The sequence below is a fragment of the Leptonotus elevatus genome, chromosome 18 (assembly GCF_054856555.1).
Source record: "Leptonotus elevatus isolate MCC_2025b chromosome 18, RoL_Lele_1.0, whole genome shotgun sequence".
Lineage (NCBI taxonomy): Eukaryota > Metazoa > Chordata > Actinopteri > Syngnathiformes > Syngnathidae > Leptonotus > Leptonotus elevatus.
The window spans coordinates 7,586,530-7,600,879 of NC_141256.1; the positions used below are offsets into that span (position 1 = coordinate 7,586,530).

A 14,350-nucleotide genomic window follows, 5' to 3' on the forward strand; every position below is an offset into this window, starting at 1 on the left:
GGATAGTGGTCTTTGGACTGGGACTAACGTCGGGGTTCAAATTTCTTAAATAACATAGAGGAGACCTGGACAGGGTTTCCCCCAGTGCTTTATAGGCCTGGCGGGGCGCCAGGGTTTAAGAGTCAGGCAATCTATACCCCGTCCCGCAACCCTAGTGCGCTAATAATCCTATTCAAGATGGACGGATGTTAGTTTTGACTGACCGAATGTTGGCTGATTTGGTCTTAAGGTCGCTCCAACGTTGGTTCATGTCATCCAGCCTGTGTTGGAGGAACACGGCCTCCTCGGAGCTTCCCAGAGCCTTGACCATTTTGGACTTGTTGCCGTCCACGGTCTTGTAAATGTCATTGTGGGCGTCGATCTCAGCTTGGATGTCCTGCACGGGCACAGACAGACAAGAATTGAATGTAACACGATAGTGAAGTGACAAACTTACTGGTGGATTCATTTTGAGGGTGTTGTGTTGCACAGCAGGGGGGGGGGGGGGGGGGGGGGATTTTATTTTTATTATAGAATGCCCTGGAGACCCTCTTTGACTGTAAAGACCTTAACGTCTCTCCTTTGAAATCGAATGTCAACCCGGGAGCAATTCCCTGAGCAACATCAGCCTCCACACTGCTTTTGCTCTTATCACTGCTGCAGAAAATATTCCATTGCGCTGTGTGTGCGCTTGACAACTTGTCTAATTATAACACATCCACAGTGGGCAATCATTTATTGTGGGGGATGTATTCTAGAACCATCCTCTATAGGTGAAAATTAGGGATAGAGTGACCAGACATTTTTTATTTGATAGGTTTTTTTATTAAAACACACTGAAATGTGCTAAAAGACGCTTATTCAAGGAAAGTGAGGTTGGCTGTAAGACTGACATGAAAACAAGACAAATAAACAAACACCAAAATGCTAAACCAAACCGTACAATTTTGTTTACTAGCTTAATGCTAACATTTAATGCAAAAAGCAACAGACGAGCTAAGGGAAATTAGCATAGATGTTACAGTGATTTTCACCTTCAAACTCATAATCACATGTCTCAGTTTTTTAGGAAAAACACAAATTAAAACCGCAAAATGTGATAAAGTTTGACACTGAAGATGCATTTTCTTCTTCTTGCTGTATGTGACAACTCAATAAATCATTTCTAGAGCTCAGTGCTGCCCGGCATATTGTGACACAACGTGGTACTACACCGGAGGCGCATAGCTATCAATTTTAGGCTTGCCTATTTACTGTACAGTATATAAAAAGATACAAAAAAAACATAAAAAATGATCACTGAAGAATCTGCAATATACTAGGGGCCGTGAAGTGACTTGTGTAATAGCTGGGGTTTAATGTCTTACATAAGTGCACCACCGGGGGTTTTCACGTGTGCGTCTGTGCATTAGCGTGTAGCCGCGGCGCTGCTCAGGCTCCTGTCAAACGTTTTATTTTGGGATGTGTAAAAATCGCTCCACTTTTCCTGCCGCCCCGCTCTCTGGTGGGACTCTCCCTTCCGTTCGAGCCATTTGAACACTAAATAAAGAAGCCCCAGTAGCATATGGATGGGTTGTGTGAGTATTCACTGCCTGCAGCGGCGAGCACAGAGATGCAACTGACAGACTTGGCGAGAGAGGAAAAAAATAGGAACTACGGCATATAGAGTTATATATTGAGAGATAAGTTCTCGCCACACAAAAAAATCCAACAAAAATGTATATATATATATATATATATATATATATATATATAAATAAATCTAGCACATTTTTTAAAATTGCCTTTGATTACCTACAACATCAAACCACTTAGGAGATAACTAAAGCTTGACGTTAAAAGCAGATAAACAGTGTGTTTATGACACACGCTAAAAATATTTGGCATGTCCACACAGTGACGGGCTGCCGCTGAGCCAGCTGGATGTAACAAGTCATTAACCAGAGTGCTTCCCCTTCCCCTTTTTTAACTTCGACTACTTACATACACTTACAAATAAGAATACACGTACACACTCTGGGAGAGAAAACAAGACTGTGTGGACATTGGTTGAGCAGACGTACGTTCATTGACAAAAGCTCCTTTTAGAATTAAATTTTGCAGTTGAAAGACAGTCAGTGTGCATACGCCAAACAAAATATTAGTGCGGTCCAAGGCCCATAACTCAGTACGCAACAAAAGCCTGTCTGTCTGCTCGTATTTCACGTTCTATTCGTGGGTGATGGATGCTAATTAATTATATTTGGTGGTTTGGGAGGCCCAAAGGCACCATTTATTAATTACGGAAAAATACTGGTGTCATGCTATGCATGCTTGGAATGACAAACAAAAAGTGCATCACTAGACTATCTTAAAACGCACGAGTGTGTAGGTGGGGGAAAAAAGCTAGAGTAGGAAGGTTAATGGTTTGTTCATCGCATAGAGACAATATGCAGTGAACAGTTTTGAGCTCACGTTTATCTTAACGTGACTAATGTAATCCTTGCGTTATTTCACTGGTTTGCGGTACAGAATCTTTATTTTCAATTCAAGCATGCAGCAAGAATGCACATATTTTGTTTGAGTGTCAGGTGCTTAAACTAGTCAGACTTGGCCAATATTCGCTTCTTAACTATTATCTTCTAATCAAGCGCTGTACTGATCTCAAATCCAAAGTGTCGCAAAAACGCCATCTATAGGGATCAGTCGTACAATGTTTTACAATCTCGACTATCAGACTACGTGATACCATATATACGTTTATAACATACGTATATAATATACCTATATACAGTATAACGTATGTATTCGTCACGTCCGTTTTTCAACGGGCAGGTGTGAAAGAGGGTCCCCGCCCAGCTTCTCTGCGATAGTTTGTAAAGCACTTTAAAATCCGCCAGAGTATAATAAATATTCAAAGCAGTTTACCAATGGAGGATATTTAAAGGACTTATTTTTCAAATGGGAACAAACATTTGTCTTTAGTCTTTAATTATGCGCCAACTATGCAGTAAATGGTGTCTAAGTATGGTTAATTCCATGCAAAGGTTCTCTCGGCACGCAAGCACTCGCTTCCTTTTTTAATGGCCGCAATTACGATTGGAAGTGCACCCACGGTGAACAGGCAGAGTGAAAAACATTTTTCACAGGTGGTGGCTTTAGGCTGAGGAAGTCGGTTATATAAATACCTGTTCAAACTTTCTGAGCAGCTCGTGCAAACTGTAGTTTAAACCAATCATTGTGGCGTGTACACATTGGCTCCTCCCACTCCTTTCAAGCCAAGTCTACATCCTCTCTTCCTTGTAACGGGTTAGGTCAAAGGTCAGATCCCTCATATGGATCTGTGCCTGGGAGCCAAGATGGCGAGTCCACCAGTGCAAACATGCTTCCGAGGGTATCCGGAATCGGGATTAACGGGACGACCGGTGCTGCCGGAGCCAGGAACGAACGGGACGCTGTGAGCGGCGTGGGAGAGAATCCAACAAATCTTGAATTGGAAGTCTGCAAATTGGAGATAAGACGTTGGGTGTCTTGAGGGATGAATAAACTTCGCCTCCACTTGTTTTTTTTGTTTGTTTTTTAGCATGAAGCCTTCGAGGGACGTCCGGCCTTGTTCTGGATTACAACTCCAACTCCAAAGGCACATGGAAGTTATCAAGCGCCAAGAGTCACCTCTGTGTCCGCCTCCTAATCACGGCCCCCACTTAGTCAAAGAATGCTTTCTTCTGGTCTTGCAGCCAAAGGCCACGTGTCTATCCGACGGCCCGGCGTCTCCATCTTTCGAGTCCGAGCCTCGCCAGATATGATCTCCTCTTGAGAAAACGCCTTGCTCATCGTTGTCCCGATTTTCGCCAAAAGCTTCCCGTTCGGATGTTCGCCCCTCGAGGGGTTCTTGGGGGGGGTCTTGCCGCGCCGCTGGCTGCCTCGACGGCTCTCCGGCCCACTAGGAGCCCCCTCTCCCGTTTTCACAGCTGTTTATTATTGTAATTTCCCCTTCTCCTCCTCTTCCTCACTCGCTCGCTCTCTCTCTCCCGCCCTGTCTGTTCCCTAAACTAACTTGGACACGCCACACACACACACTTCCTGAGGCCGACCCCTGCTGCCCGCCCGTGCTTTCGAGACCTAAAGTTTGAGGGGCCAAATAAATAAAGTGATGAGTGGGCCACTAGGCAAGGGGACTAAACAAAGGAAATGAAGGGTCGACTCACACTGTTGAACCTTGTCAGACTTTTTGGATTGTGGATTATTTTCTAGTTATTGTGTTTATTTCTAATGTACAAGGTGCAGCAGCAGGGCATGCATTTACGTTACTGTTAAAAACACTTTTCAAACAATAACTATAATAACTAGATGAAGTGCAATTTCTGGAGAAATTGCGTGGGAATGCTGAAAGCCAATAGCTGAATGCTTAAGAAGGAAATTGAACGATAATTTATTCCCATAACTATTAAAGTAACTTGTAATCTTACTTAGTAACTTTCTAAAGCAAAGTAATCAGTTACTTTTTGAAGGTAACTGTGGAAAAACCGAGTGGCATTGCCATTTATTTCAGTGACTGACTTGAACAGGTATCATCCTAGTCCAATTGTGCCGGAAAAGGTTAAGCGTACCAAACTCAAGTCTGACAGCTGAATGTTTCGAGTTGTATAAACGGAAGGATATTGTACGCTTGCTGGAACCTCGGGCCGTCGTCTTTGGGGCTGCCGCGAAGCATACATTAAAGATGCGCTCGCGACAATGTATGTTGGCACCGGGAACTGAAGAAGTGGAGACATGTGGCGCACATCAAAGACAAGCGGACAGATGGCTGCCAGGCCAAGGGAGTCGGAGTGAGAAAGGGAGAAAGACAAATACAAGGTTGAATATTCATAAGGAGAAGACTTTGAAGTGCGCTTAGCTCATTAAAAAGATCTACATACTTCGGGCCTTTTAAACAGCATTTTTGATTCATGAAGACAACTATACTGCCTGAGGAATTTCTACTTAAGCATGTAATGTTTGTTTTTTTGTGTGCAGAGGGTTTAAATGAATAGAAAAATACTTGATTACTTGTTTTACATGACAAATTATAGGGTGCATTTTGAGTACAGTGGTCTCCCTCTTGAGTCAATAAGATTTTAACCATTATTTATTGCCATATCACTCATCAGTAGTGCTGACCCATGAAACTTAAGCTATATCAACAATGAGACTTCCTTTAACCAATCAGATTTCAAATCAATGATGTCAGAATTTTCCGTCTTCTGATTGGTTGGTCAGATAAAAGATTGTTACAGCCAAATTCAAGAAGCAAAATAGTGATTTGCTTTTAATAACCAGCATCTCGTGAGACTGTGATGTATTTTCTTCTTTTTTTTTGTTGTTATATCGTATATTATTGATTGTGAGTGTACCGTACTGATGGTTTCTATAATTGCAACGTGATAGCGGTGCTACTGGATGGGGAAAAAAAAAAATCCAGAAATAGGAGTGGCAAACGAGCAGTTTGCCATGCGAAATGATGTCGAGAGGGCGCAGAAGTGATGCCTCCCACACGGAGTTAAACAAGCATGTAACAGGATCACAAACGAGGCCCCGGCACACAAACACACCCGGGGCTCACTTCCAAACGGGCGACCTGGCGTGATGGTGTACAAGTCAAAACGCTTCCGACCTCACATGATCCTGCCTTTAAAATGGATAGCTTGTTTAATTCATCCCTTAGGGATGCTCCAGGTTATCTCTGGTGCAAGTAAATGAGTGCGGCATAAAGAGAACAGTAAAGCACGATCGTAGAAAACCTCAGTTTAGCCATAAATTTACCCATGATGTGACACGGCTCCCATTAGAGAAGACAAGTGAGGGTCGAAGGTATCATCTAACTGGGATCCAATAACGGAGGCGCAGGTCATACCCGTGGAATGGCACTCGAGATGCTACAATTCATAGCAAAACCCCTTGGAAGCGAGAATGAAATTGATCCAACGTGCTGCTGTTGCTGCTGATAATCAGCTATCGATTCACGTAGCGCTTTTTGTGCGTGCACTAACAAGGGACTGGAGAGATAAAGATCGAGGTTGAAAAAGAAAACATGATCTTTATTCTGTGTCGAGTAACGATGAAGCACAATGATGTCGATAATGCCAGTAATGTTTTCTAGCCCTCCCAAAAGAAACAACAAAAGGTTTTTGCAACCTTTATTTTAATGGGGGAAAATAGCATTCTATTGTACTGTACTGTATAAAAACATACAGCAATGACATAATTAGATAGGACGTAAAGAATTCAGCTGTTTTTGCCCAACTTTTTGCTTCATTTCATTAGACATTAAGCTGCTCCTTTCGGTGTATGCAAATTAGCAGTCGCTAATATTAATCTGTTTACATTTTGCTCAGTCATTTGTGTTAAAAAAAATATATCCGTTGCTTAAGCGTTATAACACTGTCGCCTAAATGCTAATTGTTAGCCTATCTATGGTAAACTGCTATGCTAAACTAAAATTGTTTTAAGTACATAACGTGTAATTCTCTTTCTTTTATCTTCAGATTGTAACTCGTACCTCAAGGCACCACTTTGTGTTAGCATGAAGCTAGCGGACTTTCTTGTAGGGTTGAATACTTCAGCAGTGTTAAACATTTGAAAGCCATGGTAAAAGTATTCAAAAATATTTATACGGTCTCTTTATATCACAGATTTCCATTATCTCGGGTACGTCGGGAGCCCTCAAGATAAACGGGGGATTCACTGCCCTGTAAAGTGAACAACTTATACAACATAATTATGTCACCCAAATTCTCCAGGCAACAGTGGGATTATGAATACAGTCGCACACAGGGACCTGGTATGATATAATAATCCAGGAGCTGGAAAAGAAGTTAATGCGAGTCAAATAAGAATCCAATTGGCTTTGGCCAAGCGTCTTTAATGTGAATGAAAGGAGACCTTTAAAGAAGGAGGCTTTACGATGAGCAGGGCTGACAGATGGCGGGAGATGAATCCCTGGCAAAAGGCTGAAGAGAAAGAAAAGGAATCAAAAGCTGCAAGTAGCAATGAAAGGGTCCGTCGGACTTTTTCTCTGTCCGCAGAAGGACGAAACTGAAAAGCTTCACATTGCCCATTTGTCGAGCGTAGGCAGACTGACAAGTCTCGAGGAAAAGGATCTTCTGAAAATGACCAGAAAATTGCCATTTTGAACTAAAAGGGCATTTTAGACATGGGTTCTTGAGACTTTTTTTTGTGGATCTACTTGTAGACATACCTGCCAAATTTGCTAAGGGATACTGCCAACGTAGGCCGAAATCAGGGGGGCGAGGGTTAAAAATGGCTAAGATGATCTTAAAATGGCTGATTTTCAGTGTATTTTTGTGCATACGTTAATTGGACGTTTTTGTGGGTCTACTTATGATGGCAATGACTACCAAAATTCATGTGACTATGGGATACTGTTTTTAGGGGACGAGATAAAAAAAAATTAAAAACATCTACGGGGCCTTGAAAGCAGTTAATATAAAGCTAAACTGGCTGCTTTTAACCACAATGGCAGGCGTGTTTTTGGGCATATGCTCCTGAGACTTTTTTTGCGGGTCTGCTTACGACTCCTACCAAATTTTTATTGTATTTTTTTTTTTATGGGAAAATTCTGTAATAGCTATTTAAATATCTCAAGAATAAAAATGAAAAACAAAGTGAGTAAATTCAAAGAACAACACAAACAGGCAGCTTAGCACTATGACGTATATTTTTCCAATATTTATGTTATTTGCAATGATTTGTTTGGGGCGGGAGAACGATGGAGGCCAGATAAGACGGTAGCTTTAGTGGCAGGTAGCGTGAGAAAGGTCCCGATTCCAAAACGTTCGCCTCCACCAAAGCAAAACATTCCATTGGGCTGTATAATAACAAGCCCGCCTTTAAAGCATATATTTTCAAATTCACACATCCATAAACATCACTTCATGCAATCGCATCCATACAGGTATTCCCTCTCATATATTATATTTTTGCTTCATAAATATTCATTATACCCAGCGTTTCCAACATCCTTGCCTTCAAGTATAGAAAAGAAGAGATGCTAACAGGCCTTGGAAGGGTGCTAGTGATTAAAAAAAAAAATCCATAGATCTTGGAAAGAGCCTTGCTGGGAATGAGGAGCTGACACATGAAGGAGATCTAGAGCTTAAATTTAGATACAAATCAATAGATAATGTGCTTCGTGTTGACTGGACATCACGCAGATCAATGTCCAAAAAACGCTGCGCGAAGCAAAGAGAACAAGCGGCAGAGACTGTAAAGTAAAAAAGTTCCGATCAGGGTGTGTCGCGCAAACAACACTTCCTGCGCGGACCCCACGAGGGGGGCAGCCTCTGGGCGGGACCTGCAATTTGGGTGAAGGTCCGCGGGGAGGATGATAAGACCCACGCCCTCCCATCCACTTTTATCAGCCATTTTGTTTGTAGTACAACATGAGGACACTTCCTTTTAGCTCAACAAGCTACTTTTACTATAGAGTTGGGCTGAAAGGTTTGGAAAAATATATATATATTTTTTTAATAATGCGATGGTGACTTAATATGTAATCATTTTTTTCAAAGTCTTCAAATTTTTTATTTCACTTTTTTATATTTTTTACTAAACACCGATTCGCAGTCTTTTATTCGTTGTCTGTGACAACAAAGTGGAACATAAACATAAATCACGAAGATAACTCAAGATTACAACAATAGTGCAAACAGTTATGTGGCTTTACCGCTTCAGATTTTCATGTTGGATGAAACAATATGTTACTAAACTTATCGACACATTAGATAAATAAATAAATAAATACATTTAATTAAATAAATATAAAGATAAAGAAATCGTTTTTATTGTAGACTTTGCGATTTAAAAACTGCATTACACTACATTGCGATGTCAACAACAAGATCACAGGCTGGAGTTTACCGTCGCCTTTGTTTATTCATGCGTCTTCGGCGTCCATAAATCTAAGATGCGTGTCCCAACATCAAAATGCAAATTGCAACATACATCACGTCAAGATTAATTGCTGGAACACCAGAAGAGACACCCTTTGCTAATGATGCAACGAGCAGAGGAGGAGGAAGAAAGAAAAAAAAAAGAAAGAAAAAGTGAAAAATCAAGCATGTCCTCGACTGTAGATCAAGTCAAACGGCAGGTACAGTCAAACGCACTATAAATCTGCCAGGCGCACAATGCAATCTTTCCCAAACTTTTGAAACCATGCACCGCCTGTAAAATCCTGAAATACTTGGCGCACCCCCCCCCCCCCCCCCCCCCGCAGCACACAGCCTAAAAGACAAATAAAATCGAATCAAAACATACACTGCAGACTGGCACGACACTTTCAATCAACGACTCCCATGTCACTCACCAGGCCAAAGTCCCAGATACTACAGTGTGGAAGGTAAGGATAGAGACCTCAAGTGGACAAAATTAATAACTGTTTTGCATTGGAATTGTTTTGTTTAATGATGCAAAATCTATTTTTATCCTATTATTCAAATATTCTATAAGCCAAGACAGCCTAGCGCAAAATGGGATTCAACGTTCCGACAGAGAGTCAGTGCACCCCACTTCACCCACAATAAACACCCCCAGGAGTGCATGCATCACAGTTTAGGCATCTCTGTATAGTATCCACACTGAGGGTGGCTGGCGATACTAATAATAAGACCGGCACAGGCGATAGAGATGATGCTGACATTGTGGGTGCACAGCATATTTTGTGTTGTGGAGCATAATGTACATTGCTTACTCATATACATTCTCCACTGTTCTGGCAACCTCCACATCTCTCGCTTTTACCTCCAAACACCATCACGAGAAGGAAGGTGAGATGTTATATCACTATCCTATATGTATTCTGTCACATTTCCATTGTCTATTATACTTAGTTACAACAGTGGTAGGTTATATAGGTTTAGTGGTTATAGCTAACAACCTAAGTTCAAATTTTTGTGTTATATTTTTGTCATGTTATTAGTAGGGGAGTCAGGCGCTAAATTATAATTTTTTTTGCGTAATTAATGGCATGACGTCAATAGTTAACAAATTTTATATCTGTTCTAAATGTACAATAAATTATATATTTTTTCTAAATTTTCATACTCTTGTTAATTTAAAAGAGGGGGTCATTGATGCAGTCATTTCATAAAATTTAGTTAAAATTAAAAAGTTGTACGGTACTGTAAAAAAACGAGAGTGATATTTGTTTGTGTTGGTTATTTTTCTGCCACTAGATGGCATGATTGCATTTGTTAGAGGTTGGTGACAGCTCAGTGCATTTTCAGCTACAGTATCTAGTCTTTAACATGAAGTAATGTGTGAAATTCTGCACATTTTTTAACTTGCAAAATACAACTTGACCCCAGTCTCCACAAATATATGCTTTATTATTAAATTTATTACTGCTAAATTTAGCTGTAAGCCATTCAAGGTTTTATCCCTTTTATCCACTCAATTTTCTTCCCTTTGACACACTTTTTTTCTTTCGAAACATTAAAGTGAAAAAAGGGCACCTGCTTTGCGGCATCGAAAACAATATTCTTCCGCGTGTTCAATTCGACGATCACACAGATTCAACACAGGATGAGCTCACAGATGTCGGACCTTGACCAGTTTCTCACCCCAGGTCAGACCCACATTTCTCTTCCGTCGTCGTCACACACCTGTGCTAAAAAATAAATCCTCCGATTTTTATAATCTATTGTAGTTTTTGTTTTTATGTTTTAGTTTGTTCATCTTTCTCACACATTTGTAATTCTCATCTTATGAAAAAAAAAATTGCACATAAAACAACTAATTGTCCATTTTCCTACAAAAATCTTCTCAAGAGTGCAACCAGCAATTAACACAATTTCCTGCAAATTACAAATCAAACTTTCCGACAGGAAGTTGGCGTCAACTTGGCAAACTTTGTGACAAAAAAAAAAAACTCAAGTTGCGTAATAGGATAAATGTGGTTAAACATTAAGGGAAATGAGATAAAAACACAACATTTTGGGTTGGTAGTAATGTTCTCTCTGATGTTTTTGTGATGAGTAATCATAGCTGCGCACACGCATATATTCCCGTGTCGGTTTAATCAGCGTCTCCTTTGATCGCCTTGCCGAGGAAAGCCATATTGAAAAGTAGCATGCGTTAGTAGATGAAAGGACTGTCCACGAATATGAGAGCTGGAATACGTATTCGTTCATAAATACTTGTACACATTAGCTGATCAAAAAAAAAAAAAAGTTCTTACGCCAACGCATTTTCTTTAAAAGAGAAGTTGGATATAAGTTCAAATAAATAATATCTGTTCGGGTTTCATTATGCGAGCTTTGCTGACACTTTAAAACAGAACACAAAGAAATGGAGCTGGGAAAAAAAATCTGCTAATTCAAATTTCAATATAAAGACGTTAAGCACTTGAGTGGTTGAAATATATATATAATACATATATATACATACATCAATCTCATCAGATTGCAGATCGCTACGTGTTCTGCTCGTCAAAGATGGCGGCTTTAACAAAACTCATGGTTATTTATTGTTGATGTGACTGCTGACAAAACAGCAGGATCATTTACGATGTGTTATCTGCTCTTATTCAGCCATATGTGTCAGAACTTAGTGAGCGTCGCTTCACAGTGCAGATAGACAATGACCAAAAACATACTGCAAAAAAAAGAAGTCAATTTTGCATAATATATCTCTTTAATAGATTTATTTATCCAATTTCAGTGTGCCAAGTGCATAACAATTTTTTTTTTTGCCATGTCAAGTGGCAAAAAGATGCTTTGTTTTACACAAAATAAAGCCGTCTGTCTCCTCTGCCAAAGAGAGAAACCATCAACGAAATAACTTTTTTTTTTTATGTCTCGCCATCATCATCATCGGCTTTCATATCGTTCATCAACTCCAGAGAGGCACTTGGGCGTAGCGCGCTTTAGCAAGAGAAGCATCAGAATGTTTCATTGCTTTAAATCCTTTTAAGTGGCCCCTCGCAACCCTCCTGGATAAGTGGGAGATGATGGGCGAGATCCATTTCCTTGGCTGTGATTTGCATCTATTTAGTGCTCAGGGGCATCAAAGGTGTCAGAAGTTGGGAGCCAATTAACCCGCCTTTAACCTGCCGACGCCTTACAAAGCCAGACTAAGACGGCGGATTAAAATCAGACTGCAGAGTGCTTGGAAACCAACCAGCCGACTCGGTTTGTGATAAGAAATAAAAGGTGATTAATATGGAACCAGACACATTGTCCCATTAAAACAAATATTTCATATGCTGCATTTATTTAGGATGAGGTCCATTTGTGATGATTAGTGATTGCTGTGTCGGGATAATGGGAGACCATGAGCAAGTTATTTTTTTAATTGAGTCAGTAGCGCCCCCTGGTATTCTAACCATGAACGCAACTCAAGTTTACTCTCAGTTTACTAAACATAAAACCAAGAATTACACATGGTGTACTTATCAACCACATAGCTAAGTGTGCTGGCTTAAAGCTAATGCTAAGACATGAGAAATGTCAGTCTGGCTAACAAATGGTATCTACGTGGTGGTGATAACCATTTAAGCAACAGATAATGAACACAAACGTGGGGCAACTTAGCTTAGCTTTTAAATGTTCTGGCTAACGAATAGCATGTGGTGTGATAACCGTTTAAGCAACAGATAATGAACACAAACATTAACAAACAGTATCTATGTGGTGATATGACCAGTTAAGCAACAGATAATGAACACAAACGCGGGGTAACATAGCTTATCTTTTAAGTGTGCTAGCTTAAAATTATTGCTAACATATGAGAAACGTCAGTCTGACGAACGAATAGCATCTGCGTGGTGGTGTTAAACCCCTTTACGCAACAGATAATGAACACAAACGGACAACACACCTTAGCCTTTAAATGCGCTAGCTTAAAGCTAATACTAACCCGTGAAAAACATCAGTCTGGCGGACGAATAATAGCATTTATGCGGTGGTGATAATCTTTAAGCAACAGATAAGAAACACAAATGTGGTGCAACATAGCTTAGCCTTTAAGTGTGCTAGCTTATAGCTCATGCTAACCTATATGAGAAACGTCAGTCTGGCTAAGGAATAGCATCTATGTGGTGGTGTATTTATAAAATATGAATAATATAAAAAAAATACATAATATACTAATAATTATACTTGATATAATAAAATTATATAATACAAAGCCATCTTATGCTGGTGAGCCATGGCGTCAAATTTTAATGATCATATTGAGGATTCGCTGGGAAAGGCGAGTGCTATGGCCCCCTAAGTGCTTTTATTCTTTGACACGATGACTGATAAAACTTCTATCACATTGTGACGGATTTAATTCATTACGACTGGAGATTGCTACAATACCTCTGCACACAGTGACGATCAATCCGCCGCGTCGTCGCTGGAAAGTGTGTACTTCTTATTAATAGCACGTCGCCGTGTATCATATTTTTGCTCTTTAATGAAGCCTGATCGACCGAGCCGTCCTCCCTGGTGGCAATAGCAGCCTCTGTAACTCAACCCGGAATGAGGCTACAAAAATAATGAAATATAATAACCTGCTTTGAAGAATTTAGGACATGCTGCAGGTTGGAGATGTTTACCTTCCACAACCTTCCTAATTTCTGTGTGAGGAGTGCAGTAGCTGAGTAAGATAAGTCAACATGTCAATATTATAGACTCCTAAAGTAGGTGATGCGGCTTTTGCCATAACAATGACGGATGCTATTCTCCTTTTTTATAACGTGTCGTGGCAGTTATGTCTGTATTAGTATAATAAACACTGAGGAACACCGAGGGCTCGATTTACTAAGATCCGGAAAAGCAGGCGATAAATTGCGAACGGATTCACTAGGCATACAACACAAATACTACAGGAATAACACTTTTATAAAAAAATAATGATTATATTTACCTAAATTATGTACACCCATGTTCAATAGTGTGCATTGTTTTGTGTTTAAGTTTTTTTTTTTTCATTTTAACAATAGTATCCTAATTAATATACAAATATTGTTTTTAATTAATACAAAATAAAAACAATGTTATGCAGATAGAGTATCAAAGTCACAATTTTAGTATTGTGGCAGTACTACTCCTACATATCAATTACCGGTATGCAGATGCACTTAATGTTGCGGTAAAAGGAAAAAAATAGAAATTTTATGGATGTTGCAGCAAGCTTTAAAGTCCGAAGAATCAAATGCATACTTTTGCCAAACATCTATCACGGTGGGTAATGAAACCCCATAAAAAGCAGCTATTGGCCTCCATTTAAAACGGCGTGCGCTTTCAGTCTAAGAAGAGAACATTGAGACTTTACAGTAAAACTGAAACAAAGCCATTCTTAGTGATTAACGTCCGCCGTGCGGTGGCCATAATCGTTAGGAAAG

General features: G+C 40.0%; 1 protein-coding gene across 5 annotated transcripts in view; it reads right to left on the minus strand.

The window, feature by feature from the left end:
- The window catches only part of utrn (utrophin), a 156,049-nt gene that overhangs the window by 61,624 nt on the left and 80,075 nt on the right, over window positions 1–14,350 (minus strand). For all 5 annotated transcript variants that reach the window (XM_086061753.1, XM_086061751.1, XM_086061752.1 and 2 more), the window contains one exon: window positions 204–376. In XM_086061753.1, the coding sequence (XP_085917879.1) occupies window positions 204–376 (173 nt within the window). The remainder of the gene's footprint in view (window positions 1–203; window positions 377–14,350) is intronic.